Source organism: Oryza sativa, chromosome 3 (assembly GCF_034140825.1).
Source record: "Oryza sativa Japonica Group chromosome 3, ASM3414082v1".
Lineage (NCBI taxonomy): Eukaryota > Viridiplantae > Streptophyta > Magnoliopsida > Poales > Poaceae > Oryza > Oryza sativa.
The window spans coordinates 24502672-24519151 of NC_089037.1; the positions used below are offsets into that span (position 1 = coordinate 24502672).

General features: G+C 44.7%; 2 protein-coding genes across 2 annotated transcripts; one reads left to right on the forward strand and one right to left on the reverse strand.

Annotated features, from left to right (window-relative positions):
- Positions 1-7476: 7476 nt before the first annotated feature.
- LOC107278153 (uncharacterized) lies at positions 7477-9657 on the reverse strand. Its single transcript, XM_015774783.3, has 2 exons — positions 9239-9657; positions 7477-8463 (listed from the first exon to the last, which is right to left on the reverse strand). The coding sequence occupies exons 1-2, from the start codon at positions 9548-9550 to the stop codon at positions 8146-8148; spliced, it is 630 nt and encodes a 209-aa protein (XP_015630269.1). The 5' UTR covers positions 9551-9657; the 3' UTR covers positions 7477-8145.
- A 4436-nt stretch (positions 9658-14093) lies between these two features.
- On the forward strand, positions 14094-15408 carry LOC4333479 (uncharacterized). Its single transcript, XM_015773552.3, has 2 exons — positions 14094-14555; positions 14989-15408. Exons 1-2 carry the CDS (start codon positions 14247-14249, stop codon positions 15148-15150), a joined length of 471 nt encoding a protein of 156 aa, XP_015629038.1. The 5' UTR covers positions 14094-14246; the 3' UTR covers positions 15151-15408.
- The last annotated feature ends 1072 nt before the right edge of the window (positions 15409-16480 follow it).

The window sequence follows — 16480 nt, forward strand, 5'->3', positions numbered from 1 at the left end:
CTGATTGAATCCTACAAACTACTGCAGTCGACAAACTCTGTAGCTAGAACGCCTCCGAGAAAACTCTCTTGAGCACCGCCACCGACTTGCCGGCCGTGGTTGGACGAGGAGCCGCCGCATTGTTGCCGGAGGGGAGAGCTGTTGTGGAAGTGGCGATGGCGGCGGCCGGGGCAGCCATCCTCTTGGCTTCTTCCCTCGCGGCGACGCGGACAGTCTTGAAGGGATCCTCCGGCGGGAAGTTGCCCTTGTAGAGGACGGTGAGGTAGCCTTCCTCGGCGGCGGAGACGACCACCGCGGAGAGCCACAGCACCAGCTGCCGCCTCCCGCCGCGAAGCTTCCCCACCCGGGTGCGGACGCTCACGGCCATCCCCACCGTTATCTTCTCCGACGCGGCAGACGAGGCGATCGGGTGCTCGAGGCAGAGCGGCGGGGGAGCGGAGGCGCCTGCTCGGACAACTTCTTGACCGTGGCGCGGCGCGTTCACTGGAAGTCAGAGCGGATGGGCGTTGGGTTGAAGCAGGGTAGGCGGTGGTGCTGCTGGCTTTTCCAAGATTTGGGAGATCATGCATGAACGGTTTTGATGTTGATTAAGGAGGTGAGATCGGATTGATCAGTCGCTACGCCACGCCACGGCGCATGACGCTCGCCTGCAGCGTCCGTGTATGCCTCCTGTTGGCGCCGCGCCACGCCTCGTCCAGATCGATCTCGTCTCACGAGCCTTGGTGTAAAGGCCCCGCCGGTGCCTCGGCCGGATACTATGTCAGCAGTGCGCGCCGGAAAGCTAGCCGGTGGAGGAGCTGGAATGGCCGATATAGTAGTTATACATCTGAAAGATTTTGGTGCGATTTTCTCTGTATGTCTCCGTACTTGGTCTCGGTCCATTGGCTCCATTAATGGTTCCTACTCAAAGGACAGAGGCACACGGGCTGGGCCTTCACCATCTTCTTGATTTTTCAACTTTTTTGGAGGGAATTTGCAACAAGACTGCGAACCATTATAAATCAGGTATCTTATTTTTCTTGAAAAATCGGGCATTGTTTCACACAGGGACCATCGAGATTTCATCGGATATAGATAATTGTTTCACCAATAAACTTAAAAAGTCTCATAATATTAAATCAGTGGAACATTGTTAAATCATAGTTGAACATTTCACTCTCACACAGGGAACATCGAGATTTTATCGGTTGAAACATCAATAGATCCACAAGAAATTGAAGAAAAAAAATGTGAAACACCATCAACATACCCAGTGCCACATTCTGATGCAACATAAGAAAAACATCGAAATGCATTGATTGAGACAGTAAAAAAAAATGGCAAAAATGTACCGGCCTAGATCGATATGGCTTCTTCCTCCTCTCCTAGGCCAGATCTCCACCCTCTTCTGTCCAACCGAAGACCGGATATATAGTGAGAACGAGTTGGCCTCCTCCCTCCCTTGCCGGTGCAGAACGGTATAAATACCAACACAGGAGCTCTAGCAAGCGGTGCCGCCGTTGCCTTGTACAATTCACTTAGTTGGCATGGATGCTCCAGTGAAGCGGGAGAAGCCGTAGCATGATTCGGAAGCAGTGAGCAAGGAGGTTTCCATGGCTATGAGATGGGGAGGGAGAAAAGAAACGGGAAGGCAGGAAGCGCACACAAGCATGCACCTCGCACGGTTGCCTTGGTGGCTTGGTGGGATTTGGGGAGAAAGAGTGGAATGAGTGGATAAGAACGAAAATAAGACAGTGGGTTCGAAAAGTCTCCTCCGGTCAATAGGAGGATGGACATATGAAGCTGCTTGATCTTTCTGTTGTGCATGGGGCGCCCAAGGGGGATTGTTTTTGACAAGACTGTCACAGTACACAATGAACTCTTGGAGTATATATATACATGACAATTCTTAGGGTGCAACGAAAATCAAGAACAACATTGTGCATCCTCATGCATGGGTAAACAAAGATGGAGTTAATCAGAAGATATTGCTGGGGTCATGAATAAGATCTTATCATTCACAAATATATATTCAGTGAAAATAATGACATCATATAAATACATTAGGCGTTCTTGGATGCTTGCTCTAATGCAACGAACGCGAAAAGAATCATCCTATCTACTACTCCTTCCGTTTCAAAATATTTGACACCGTTGACTTTATAGTACGTGTTTGATCATTCGTCTTATTCAAAAAATTTAAGTAATTATTTATTCTTTTCATATCACTTGATTCATTGTTAAATATTATACTTTCATGTACACATATAGTTTTACATATTTTACAAAATTTTTTAATAAGACGAACGGTCAAACATATGCTAAAAAGTCAACGGTGTCAAATATTTTGAAACTGAGGGAGTACAATCGATCACAAGTGGCTTTCCGACACCAAAAATAAGCAGAGGAGGAAGACGAGAGAGAGACATGCCCTGAATCCTGATGGATTCCTACAGGCTACTGCACTGCTCGATCTAGAACGCCTCCGGGTAAATTCTCTTGAGCACCCGCACCTTCTTGCCGCCCGTGCTGGGACGAGGGGCCGGGGCTGCCACATTGTTGCTGGAGGGGCGCGCCGCCGCCGCGGCTGGATCGGTGATGGTTGCGGCGGCGGCGGCGGCGGCGCCGGCAGTGATCTTCTTGGTGTCCTTCCTCGCGACGCGCACGGTCTGGAAGGGGTCCCCGGGCGGGAAGTCGCCCTTGTAGACGACGGTGAGGTAGCCCTCCTCGGCGGCGGAGACCACCACCGCGGAGAGCCACAGCACCAGCTGCCTCCCGCCGGGAAGCTTCCCCACCCGTGTGCGGACGCTCACGGTCGTCCCGGCCTCCATGATCTGCTCCGACGAGGCCTCCGGGCCAGCAGCTGGGTCAGCGGCGGCCTTGGCGGCGTGCTCACGGCGCGGCGATCGGGTGGTCGAAGGAGGCAGAGCGCGAGAGGGGAGGCACCTGCTGCAGCTGCAGCTGCGCGGACGACGTGTTGATCGGCGTGACGGCGAGCTTCATCCTGGTGCCATGGAGGTCGCGCTGGATGTTGCGCATGGCGGCAGTGGAGGAGAAGGACGACAACGAGCGCCGCTGCTGCGCCATGATGTGGGATCGGCTGACAAGCGAGCGGCACGGCCGGACCTAGGGTTTATAGGCCAACCCGTGGCGCGCGCGTCGGACTCCGAATTTCTAGTTAATTAGCGTGGGCGCGAAGAAGCAGAGTAGACGGTACGTGCTGGCAGTTTCGAAAATCCGAAGGTGACTAATGCATCCGGATTCGGATTTGGTAATTAACGGTAATCCGAAGTCGATTGGGGCTCGAGGCTGTCACACCGGTCGTATGACTGTGGATCGAGCGGCTCAGCGCATGCATGCATGATGAAAATGCCATGTGGCCGGCCGGCCTGAACAATATTAATTACCTTTCGTGTTCTTCTGACTTCTGACCGTGGAATGCCATGTTAGAGCAAATGCAACTAAGAATGAGAATAAAGTTTGTGCACAATGTAAACATAAAAGGATCTTAATCCTCTAAAGTGGACCATGTAAATTATGAGAATAGTCCTTATAAAATGCATTGGGTAAATTCCTCTTATATCCTTGAGTTTTGCTCATTCTCTTAGCATATGTTTGGTTCAAGCATTAAGATGGATCGGATTGGATTGAACCCATTTTTTCAAGATGTTTGGTATGAAGACATGTGGAATAGGATGGTCCCTAACAGGGAATATTCCTCTAAGATTCGGGTTGGCCTAATTCTAAAAAACTGATGAATTGATGTAACCCCAAATTTTAGTTTTGATCCTTTCATGCTCTTTCAGTTAGTTAACCATTAAATTCATATAAAATGTTCATCTTGCCTTTTTCTTATGGAGTGTATTGTTGGAGTGTAGAAATTTGTTGAAAGAGAATATTATATCTATGAGTTTGCAATGCGCGCAAGATATTATTACGGCACAAATTATTTTTAGATATGACAAAAATCAATATTAATTTTATTTATTTTTAAAATTATATAATATATCTCATGTTTTAATAAGAATATTCTACATAAATAAAATTTAACAAAATAAAAAATAAACATTATTTTATATCATATCTGAAAATAAAATTTATCATAAACAGTACCGGTTAACATAATAAATTTCTACACTCTAACAATAAATTTATATGTTTCATACGAATTTAATGGTTAACTAGCGGTCAACTAGCAGCAGCAACGATATGGAAAACCAGTACCAGGGCCTCCACCGGTTCGGTCCAAGACCGTATGTACAAATGACCCGGTATAAACCTGTTGGGCCGGCCGATTTTTTTGGAAGATGGGTTGAATAGAGCCATGGCGCACCAACCACCAAGCTAGGCTGTTACTTGTGTTTGAGTGAATCAGTTATATATTTAACCTTATTGAACCGCTTTTAACCGGTCCACCTGGTCAAACCAGTGAACCATCGAACCGAGGACCTGACCGTTCGATGGCCGGTCCGGTCTCAATAATTATGGTATTATGTATATAAGGGAATGAGCAAAAACTCGGGGAATAGAAAGGTTTAGGTATATTTTAAGAGAGTGCATAAGCAATTTTCTCAAAGGCATTTGGTTCAGCTAGCAATATGTATAAAGATCACTCACAAGGAATTAAAAAAAATCTATCACTCTTCCCTCTCTCATGGTAGTGCTACTCTCTCTCCTTCTCTCAATGGCTAATCTTGGATTTGTAGGATCCACCTTAATACCCTTTCTTATCATATACCCCTTCTTTCAAATTGATCATCGTATAATGGAACTCAAAATTTCTTAAATCCATCATCATATAACCGCATGGACACGGATTTTATCAGAATATAATTAATGCAATATGGAAGAATGTGCGTATACTAAGGTGTAAGTGGCATGTTGTTTTAATCGATGTATGCATTAAGAGAGAATGTGTGCATGGCGTCTTAATTGATGTGATTTAAATTATCCTTGGTCTTGATGTATAAACATATATGATGATCAATTTGGAAAGGAGGGAGTAAATTGTGAACATGTTAATATATTTTAGGTGGACACCATAATGGTAATGTAGTGTGTGTGTCTAAGCCCAGGCTCCAACAGTATCCACCGTTTGGTTGCTTTGCATCCGTGCTAAGCAAAATTGGGTTAGCAAGAAATTAACGGGTTCAATCCGCTAAGAGAGATGAACGTAGGAAAGTTTTCCACCTTTCCATTTTGTAACCTGCATGCATATATTTCAATTTCCATGAATCACGCTGCATGCAAGTATTTCCATAACATGCATGAATATTTGAACGTATGTAGGACATTCATTTTTTTTATTTAATTTGATTCCATTTATATGGCCTTAGGCCGCGTTCGATAGCATGAGATTGAGGGGATTGGGTGAAAGCAGCACTGTAGTCCACCGAATAATTTACTCCATCGTGAAATGCAGTCCAGACTGTCCAGTGACAGGTGTTAGACAGCAGTAGACGGCGCCGTTTGCTACTGCACAGATGCCATTCATTTGGGCTTAGGTAGCTGTAGCGTCTTTTTTTTTCTACTTGCAAGATGATAGATATTTTTGCTGTGTCAAATAGTAGTTACAGCGTTCTATTAAAAGTAGTGACGACAAATGCAGAAAAAAAAACATTGCAATTTGACATATGGGAAAAAAATTGTTGGAAAAATAAAATATACTCCCTCCGTTTTTTAATAGATGACGCCGTTGACTTTTTCTCACATGTTTGACCATTCGTCTTATTTAAAAAAATTTACATAATTATAATTTATTTTGTGATGAGTTGTTATATCACTCATAATACTTTAAGTGTGATTTATATCTTATACATTTGCATAAAATTTTTGAATAAGATGAATGGTTAAACATGTGAGAAAAAGTCAACGGCGTCATCTATTAAAAAACGGAGGTAGTAGCAATTTGAGCAACGTAATGAAAAAAATTATTGAATACGAGTTGGCACAGTCCAAAGACTTGAATGCAGTACATAATACATATATCCATCACGAAATGGATTTCTTATTAAATCGTACATCTAATAAAAAGCTCGTACACTGTACAGGAGATAGTTCATGTACTTCTACAGGTTCTCCACCGAATTGGCAATGGCATCACGGTATGCTTTCATCGCTTGTGCGCTATTGCCGGCGTAATACATATTGGAGAAGGGGGGTGCTATTGGTGCTATAGGATTACCATTATACAGAGGGTTATTGGCCTGGAAGTCATTTTGCTTGCTGTCGATTCGGAAGTTGTGCAAACAAAACGCTGCCAATATTATGTCGCTCTGGACATTCTTGTATGGGTTGTACGGTATGCCTTTTAAGATTTTCCACTGTTTTTTCACAATTCCAAATTGCCTCTCAATTATATTACGCAGCTTGGCATGTATGTAGTTGAACTTCTCTTCCCTTCCTTCTGGCGGTGGAGCGCGTGGCCCCTTGAATTGATCCTTGTGGTATCGTACACGTGGGTACGGTGCCAGGAAGCCCATCCTACTCGGATATCCGGAGTCAACAAGAAGATATTTTCCTACAAAATAAAGTTATACATGAAAACTATCAGTGCACAATTAATGAAGTGCTATATGGTGTACAAATGTAGTACTTACGAAAAGGTAGTCTTGGAAACTCCTCTGGATAAGAGTCAATAGCTTCGTTTAGGACTCGATTATCATGCACTGATCCTAGCCATCCGGCATCGGCAAATATAACTCTACCATCGAATCCAACAATTGTTAGGACATTTTTTGTTGTCTCGTCATGGCGATTCATGTGTTCTATGGCACTATCCACACCAACAGTGACCGGAATGTGTGTGCCGTCAACAGCACCTACAGCAAACTGGAATGGTCCAAAACGACTATCTTGTAATAGGCGACGAGGGATGTCCGTAAAATTCGGATCAATTGGCTTGAGTATTTTCGACCCTAACATAACCATTCGGCTAAGAACCCTTCGAAAATAGATAGACACCGTCGAGTTCGACCGGACCCAACGATTGTTCGACTCCCTTGAAGAATTATTTCCTGCCATTGTGAACAAGAAGATTCCTAGTGCCTCCAAAGAACTTACATCATTACTCCCATGCAGGTTGTAAGGGGCATTTTCCAAAATTCCATGTAGAGTGTATATCTAATATTCCGTTAAATGGAAAATCGCACGGCACTGTGCAGGATTCGCCATTGTCTCTAGCATCCAAGTTATTCCAAATTGGGTTGGGACACGACGAGGAGCTCTTGGAGGAGCAGCTAAAATCTCTTGCATCATTGCAATAATAGCGTCATCCTCATCGCTCGTGTATTGCCCTTCAGTACCATCCGAACTCCACGATGAACCGTCGCTCATTGTGTGATTCCTTCGAAACAAGAAAAATATATAGCTTACATTAACCATTACAACATTATTTGTAAAAAAATGCACGCATGGTGTTCAATAAAAAAATTAGCTGCATAAAAAATTTCACAGTGACATACCACAAGTACCAGTTCAGACTACAAGCATTAGAAATGAGTAAAGCAGATGCTAAAAATCATACAACAAGATGCTAAAATCATACAACAAGAGGGTACAAATCATACAAGAAAAAAACAGTTAAGCAGATGCTAAAATCCTACTGCAAACAGTATGGTGAGCATTATTTTTTATGCCTCTCATATGAATCTCCTCCTCTCAGTGAGCTCCAGGCAACTGACCAAGCAAGAGCAACTCAATAGAACCCATTACCATCTACGCTACCAGGACCCCCACCTCCACCAGGGCGACCCCCCTACCAACCTCCAAACCTTGTATGACCTCCTGAACAAGTTGGCGGGGGTACTCCTCCACCATAACCCTGCTGGCCAGTTGGCGGGGGTGCTCCTACACCATAACGCTGCTGCCCAGTTCCTCCTTCGTATCCAGGCTGTCCACCTCCTTGGCCACCAGCTCCTTTTCCGCCAAATTGCTTTTGCCATGTCTGTACTATGTAATGGGACCGTGACTCGGGTGTAGGGCAGTAATCAATGAACCATTGACCCCAATAAGCACGCTCAAATACATCCAGTGCCATAAAGAATAAATCACTCCCTGGGTTATGTCCATCAGCTACCACCAACTGGATGCAAGCTGCTGCACTTCTAGCCCTGTCCTCTTCCACCTTCCGGGAACGGCTCTCCATCGACTCCACTCGCAAATCAGCTAGCCGGTGCAGGGCATCACCGGCTGAGTCACTTCGACTCTTCTTTGAAGCCGATCCCCTCGAAGTGCCAGCTTCATCTGCTGGCCTCTTGCCTTTTCCTGCACTTGAAACTCTCCTAGAGTCGCAATGTTTTGTTGTTGAGCTAGCAGCTGTGAGATATTGATGTTGGGCCTTGGAGTTGGCTGCTGAGGAGGTGCTGGTGCTGCGCCTGCAACAGCAGAGTGGTTCCCTACCACTGTGCGCCCCGAAAAAATAGCACAGTGAAGGTCGATGTGCTTGAGAGGGGAATCTTTGAAGACACGAGCTCCGTCCTTTTTCTGCGAAAATGGTTGAGTAACAAAATAAATTTACATTGAAATGAACATAAGTAGTTTGTTAAATCGATTTTCATTTTTGCATTTTGTTGACGCTTTTTGAACTAAAAAAAAGACAGCAGCATACAAGTACATAACTAATAACTAATGTACGCAGCAACATAGCTATTATTGGTGGCACCATGTTTTAACATCTGCAGACTGCAGGTAACATTTTACCTAGATTTTACGGTCTAACTAATTCAAGAAAATGGAGGAAGTACTATATGATATTGATATGCATTGACAATAATAGCAGATGATGAGCAGACTAAAAATCAAAAAACTTTATGCCATGTAAGCAATGTGACATGTCACATAGAGGTTGATGTCATGTCAAACTATGGCATCAACAATAGCATAGGAATACCAAATATCTCAAGATATGGCTCAGTTTTGTTGAAAAGACCTACAAGAGAATAATAAAAATAGTACCAACCATGCATTTGCTGCTTCCTAATCAATTTATTGGAAGGTAGTGAATGCAGCAGAGAAATTGTACCCCCATTCATTATAGCAAAAAAAATTACATTCTGATTTTGTAGCCTAGAAACACAAGGTTTTACAAAGGTACATAACACTTTCTATGAACAATATGTATGATTATACCTAAAAATAGATAACTGTGGAGATTTCATGAACTAAACAAATGTCATGGGTCCTTGTGTTAATGCAAATCAGTATGGAAATCACTATCTTCCTAGTTCGACCGAACACAACATAAGGGTAGGTGACATACCTGGTCCTTGTCTTCCCACCAATTGTCGTCAGCAACAATGGCTTGAGTTATCGGGTCACGGCCAATGCCGGTAGCCTTTGATTCCAGCCACGTCCAAAGCATCCACCTTTTACGACATTGACACCATATGTACTTCACCTGATCCTTGGTGAGGTTTCTTCCGATTCTCTCCTTCATCTTCTGTATGAGGTTCTTGTAGCCTTGCGGCTTTGGACAAGTGGATGTTATGGTCATTGCGGACAACTCCTCCAAGCATGCCTCAAGAAATATGCCAATTTCATCGTCGCTCCATCGGATTTTACCCTCCGCCATCTACCACCCAATGTTAACAAAGCACAAATGCAATGGATCAAAAACAAATTACAATGGGCATTACCTTTTATGGCGAGATGGGCCGGATCAGGTCCAAATCGAGGGACCGAACAACCGTCGCCGGCGACACACGACGGACGAAAGAGCGAACGCCTTCTGGGGAGGTCGCACAAACGGCTGTTAGGAAGCGGGCGGCCACATTGATGTCATTGTCACAAGGAGGGGCAGAGCTAGCGTCAGATTTGCCAGAGGCGCTCGATCCCGTCCCCGAATCCAGATTGATGAGCAGTCCGTGAGGAGCCGGTGCGGCGAACGCCAAAGGCACAGCCTGCCCCTTGGCTGCAGTCGACGGATGGATGTCCTCCCCTCTCTTCCGCTTTGTTCCCCTGGTGCCCATTGTCCACCCGGAGAAGGAGGCCTCAAATAGGAGGCCGGAGGCGAGAAGAAAGCTTCCAACTCTGCCGAATCTTGACGACACTGTGACACCCGAGAGCGCTCCACCGAGTACAGCCGCATGCGGCCAAAGCTGCAGAGCCTGATGAGCAGCTAGGTGACGCAGACAACACCGGCAGCGCTCCCCGACTTCCGCCTGGCTTGATGGCAGCTCCGCCAGAGAATCCCCTTTCTCCGGCCTCGATTCGCCTTTTCAGCAGCTCCCGTGACGAGTGGTCGATTTCTCCGCGTGCCTAACAGCCCCAGGCTGACCACGACGACCACCGGACGAGGCTCAGCAGTAGGGCACAACGATTCCAGCCACGGCGACCGCGCGTGGAGCCGTCGACGACCGAGAAAATTTGGCGAAGGAAGAAGGGGATCGATGGGAGAGAGAGAGAGCGAGCACGGCTGCTTGCGCTGGTGGTGGGTTGGGGACGGATGGGCCGACGAATCGATCCATCCAAATGCCGTCTGTGCCGTTTGTACAGGTGCCACGTTTAGTCACCAACGCCATTTAATATGCAGTAAATTATTCAGACATGTACAGTGCTGAACAGTGCACAATTCACCAAATCCCCTCGATCTCTCGCTATCGAACGCGGCCTAGTTTCCTTGTTAGTGAGTATATATAAGGACCAGCTCACGGTTTTACATTTTTTTAAATGATTCTATCTGCCTATGCCTCCTCCCAAATCAACCATACATATATCCGCAGTCATTTCCTCGTGGTTTTGTGGACATTGTCCGCAAGCTTCCTGGCCACATTGTTACGCCGGCCGTCCATAAATCGGAACCAATTAAGGTATGAGAAAAATCAGTTGACATCAAACCCGTTAATTTCGATAGTTATATGTAGGCAGCTAACATTGCAGCATATTGTCCATCAGCTCGCATTCCCATAAGCACTATGGGGGTCGAGGGCGGGGTATATATGTACTCGAGCTTTATGATGCTACGGTTGTCCGCGAGATTCGTCACTGCCGCTGGCTATCTGTTGCGCTGCCGATCGTCCGCAAGCTTCGTCGCCACGCCGTTACACCGCCAATCGTCTGCGAGTCATATGTGAGCTTCGTCGCCAACGCCGGTCGTCTGCTTCCACTGACACTGCCATCCAACCGAACATCTGTCACCACAGGATCATGCGAAGAAGATGGTCGTGCCCAGAAGAAGCACGTGCTGGATGCATGTGCTAGGAGCTAGCAAGCTGTTCAAATTGCTGTGTTCGAGATATGATTAGTTTTTTAAACTGAATATTCTTTACAATGTATTAATCTGGTTTTAGAATGCATGTAACCAGCTCGTTATACAGGACAATAAAGGAGGGAAATTCAGTTCAAGCAAAACAAAAGGTAAAATTCATAAAAAAATATTTTTTTCAGCCACATTTAAATAGGTATATATCCAATTACAAATGGGATATTTACCCAAAATATGCGTTTTCATGGTGTATACCTAATATGCATGTTTACATAGGTATATACCCAACATACGTGTGTGTACTTAATATGCGTTTTATATACTCAATATCGTGTTTAAATGTGTATATACTCAACACGCGTGTTTAAATGTGCATATACTCATCACGCGTGTGCAAATACGCGTTTTTATGGTGTATACCTAATATGTATGCTTACATAGGTATATACTCAACATACGTGTGTGTACTTAATATGCGTTTTATATAGTCAATATCGTGTTTAAATGTGTATGTACTCAACCGCGTTTAAATATGTATATACTCAGTACGTGTGTTTAAATGTGTATATACTCAACACGCGTGTTTAAATGTGCATATACTCAACAAAAATGTATATACCCAACTAGAATTATGTTGCACGCGTCGGCGTCGCACGCACATACTCAACATATACTCTAGTATTGCACGTTCTCTATGTATATAAAAAAAATATTTCATGAAAACACATACATACCTAGCAAATATCTCTCATATTAAATCTACATGCTTCTCGATTGTATACCATGTTAGTAATTCGTTCCACATTTCTAAATGCTGAATTAGTTTCCATAAAGTTAAATGTATATTCCCATATACCCAATAGTGCCATTGTTACTAAACACCCGGACGTACATTAATGTTTCCATTCTGATCACTAGACACGTATATGGCAATTTATTCACCCATACATGGAAACTCATTTCAAACGAACAGCATGCATGCACAGAATTGATCAAGGTATTAAATGCCCATTAGTGCTGTCCATAAGTGAATTAGCATGCATGCAACTTTGCTTTACTTTTCAAATCCTAAATACTTCACGGGTTTACCCGTTAATCAACTAAAGCAATCACGTTTCCTTTCTATTAGCCCTTGATCCAACGGTGTATAACCATGGTGCCCATACTCCATGGAGCCCCATACGTGCATCATATATATATATATATATATATATATATATATGTATGTATATATATATATATATATATTTAGAGCATGCCTTAGGAGGAGCAACTAGGTATCTTAATAGAAAATTAGTAAGTTTTTATTAGCATGACAGGAATCTACCTTAACACCCATATGTGTGGGTTTTATTACATGATAAGATGTTTACTTATATAGTAGGTGGACCACACTAATAAAATGATTTTTGCGGACGCATCCCTCTCTAATCATAGGCGGAATAAAATAACACCCGCATGTAAAAAGATTTTGATGGTGTTTGGTTAAGACTCGCCTACGATATCCATTTTCGTAGGTGGGGTTTCTCTCCTCTACATGTAGTTCGCGCGGAACCGCATGCCTTTCTTATTTTTTTCCCTTCACCTTATCTCTCCCCCACTCATTTTTTGCGCTCTCTCCCATTGCTCTCCTCCTATACTCTCTTTTCCACTTCTTCCCTCCTCTCTCTCCCTCCCACTACCATCCGGCCTCCTCCAGCTCGGGCTGGCAGCTAGCGACAACGACATGCGGCAGTGAGCTCGGGACAAGGTGGGAGTGGCGGCAGTGGCCTCCGACCATGCGGATCTCCACACGCGTTGATCTATTGGCGACAGCGACGGAGGGGCAAATCCGGCGGCCTCTCCCCTTCCGCATGGATCCAATTGCCTCTCCGCACCCCATGCATGCGGATTCGCCGACAGCGGCGATGAGAGGGATGGATGCGTGCCTCTCCTTCCCCGCATGCGTGGATCCACTGCCACCGGCGATTGGGAGGGGTGGACCCGAAGCCTCCCCTACGGTGACGACGACAATGGGCCTCGGCAGGTGCAGATGCGGTGGCGGCGATGGTGTCGGATGATTGTGCCGGGAGCGGCAGCGTCGGGCTTCAGGCGGTGGGGGATCCGGTAGTGGGGAGCTCGCTGAGCCTGGATTCTGCGGCGGGGATCGAGCTAGGGTTTCTGCAGTTGTTTTTTATTTTATTTTTTGAAAGTCATATCGCAAACGGCTATTGTAACTTGACTGCTTGCGAAAATCGTGTTTCCGTAGGTGGTCTTCTTAGGAGGAACGGTCCAATTGCAAAACCAATTTACGTGTGGTTGGGACGGTCGTACGTGAAAATCAGGATCTCCACGTATAACTTATGAGAGGCGGTTGACTTGACTGCACATATGCAAAGATATTTTCTACAGAAGTATTTACATGTTGTGGATTTTCTTCATGTGATCTTTAGACCATTCATGCATATCCCTGATTTCTCTTTTCTCGCATTTTTTTCAGACGTGATGGACCGAAGCTGAGTTAATATGAGTCGCGACTCGAGAACTATAGACGTTTTACGTCATTCTTTTACATTAGTTTCATGTAAATTAACACGAGCCTGAATCCTCCGTTGAAGAGTCGGACAACGGCCGCCGCCCTATGGATCGGAGCTCATCCATTAGCTACCCGTCTCGTCTAGAATACTGTGGTTCCCAAGTCATGTCTACGTGTCGCGCTCCAGTTCGCCGCCCACCACCGGCAGGGGCTCCGACGAAGGCCACGCGTGCGCGCTCTCATCCAAATGCATATGCACCGAGCTAGCCATGTAGTCGCACCCGCCACGCGTGCCCCCGTCACCGGTGCCACGTAGGCGTCTCTTGACACGTGCAAACCCCATCGTCTCAGCTACGCCCACTTTATTTATAGCTCCGCCATGCACGCATCCATGTCGATCGTCGCCAAACCAACAATTCTCTACCATTGCTCAGTTTTAATTTGCTTAATTTAATTTGAAGGCTCTCACTCTCAGTGTCGGATCAACGTGTTCGATCGATCGCCGGTGGCAAACTTAATTACGATCGAGCTGAGTTGACTGAATTGGTAATGGCTTCTGCGGTGGCGGCGAGCCATCAGCCGGCGGCGAGCGTGATGGCGCGCGTGGACCGGCTGGACCTGGTGGTGGGGCACCTCGAGGAGATGCGCCGCGGCGGCGGCGGCGGAAGGAGGTCGTCATGCGGTGGCTCGCCGTCGACGACGACGACGACCGTGAGTAGTAATGAGTCCGGGTCGTCGTCGGTGGCGAGCACGCCGAGGGGGATGAGCTGCCGGCCGGCGAAGGAGGCGCTGGAGGAGGCGCGGGCCAAGGGCAGCCTCGTCGACCGCATTGCCTCCCTCGAGACCAGAGTGCTCAAGGTAACAATACTACTTGTACTATAAAGAATCAACTTACAACCTAGTATCGGATCAGATATATTAATCAGATATATTCTGTATGGATATGTTATCTTCTGTATGGATATATTATCTTGTTATAACAATTTAGATCGGATCAGACAGTACAACGAATCTAGATGTTAATATTCTCATACTATGAGACTTAGTAATAATAATAGTAATAATAAGATGTTACCTTGCTCTGTCTTATAAAAAAATAAATTAACTCTAGTATGGGGTATAATGAATCTTGGACTTAGTAATTAATAAGATGTTACGGATACTAGTTTAAATTTTTATAGGACGAAGCGAGTGTGTGCTAGAGATATTACTGCCAATTTTCCGTCACATGTGTACTAGTGATAAATAGCCGTGATTAATAATAACTAATTCGAGTTATTATTGTGTGCAGATGGAGGAGGAGATGGAGGTGACGTCGTCGGATGTGAGGAACACGGGCAGCGATGAGAAGCAGCAGCGGAGTGCAGCTGGCAATAAGAAGGCGGAGAAGAGGAAGAGGTTGAAGAGCTTGGTCAAGTCCTGCGTCAGGGGCAAACTCAACACCAACGACTGATTGATCCATCTATCTCTCACCTTTTAATTACTTGCAGGAGAGCGCGCTTAATTATATCATCCGTTGTCACGTATGCTGGCATATAGCGCATATATGTATCATGTATATAAGTATATATGCACGTAAAAGTTGTGAATCATGTACTTTTGGGATGGTCGTTCTTGGACCAACTACTCTGTTTTTTTAAGACCTACTACCTCGGTCTGCCCCTTTTAAATATAGATAATGATAATAGATCACCTCGTTGATTTTTTTAAACAACGTTTTATCTTTTATTAATACAATATTATAAATTACTAAAGTATAAGTTTAATTCAAAATTACTTTAAGATAGAATATGCTATAACGAAAAAAATGATTTCGATATAAAAATGATGTTTATATAAAATTTTCGAGTGGACGTAATGTTAAAAATTAACGATGTCGATCTATTGAGAAAGGAGGTCGTAATCTGATTTAGCAATTTCTAATTTTCGTGTAGAAATATGGAGAATCGGTCTCACTGAGTGTATGTATATATGCGGCCGATCACGGGGATTGCTGACCATGGATGCGCTCTTCGCTGCAAGCGAAGTAGCTAGAGCTGCAGTAAGAAAAACCTCGTTGAGCTTCTAAAAGGTTTCGAGCTCCGAACGCGTGGTCCCAACTCCCAAAGACGACCCGGCCCCCTTTCACCAAAAAATGGAGGAAAAAAAAAACACGCAAGGATGAGCCAAGCAAAGCAGCCAAGCTGCTCGAGACGAGACGACAAGCCGACTAGGAGATGGGCCGATGGCTGCTCGACGAGACGACAAGCCTGCTTGACTGATTTGCGCGCGATACCGCAAATAGAATCAGAGCCCATAATCCCAGCTAGGAAGCGAAGCCATGGGCCTTTTGACTACCACGGCATGACAGCCACAAAAGCTGTCTAAAGGGCTTGGTTAAGGAGATTAAAGATTATTAATAAAATTCTACTCCCTCCGGCTTGATAATACTTGTCGTTTTGGACAAAGACACGGTTTCAAAAAAACAAATTTGACCAATATTTTCTATTATAATATGTATAAAAATATTAACAAATATATGTTTTTATTAAAATACTTTTTAAGACTAATCTATACATATAGTCACCATATTTGAAAGACAAATATTTTAAAAATTATTCATAATCAAAGATTCTAAAGTTTGACATCACCCTTATCTAAAACGATAAGTATTATCAGCCCGGAGGGAGTAATAAACTAGCTAGTACTAGTTAATTTGTGTGTTACGTTGTAATAATTGGTTGTAACTCATTGAGTAAAGACCAGAATATTCTATTCTAGTATCTTAAAAAAATATACTACTA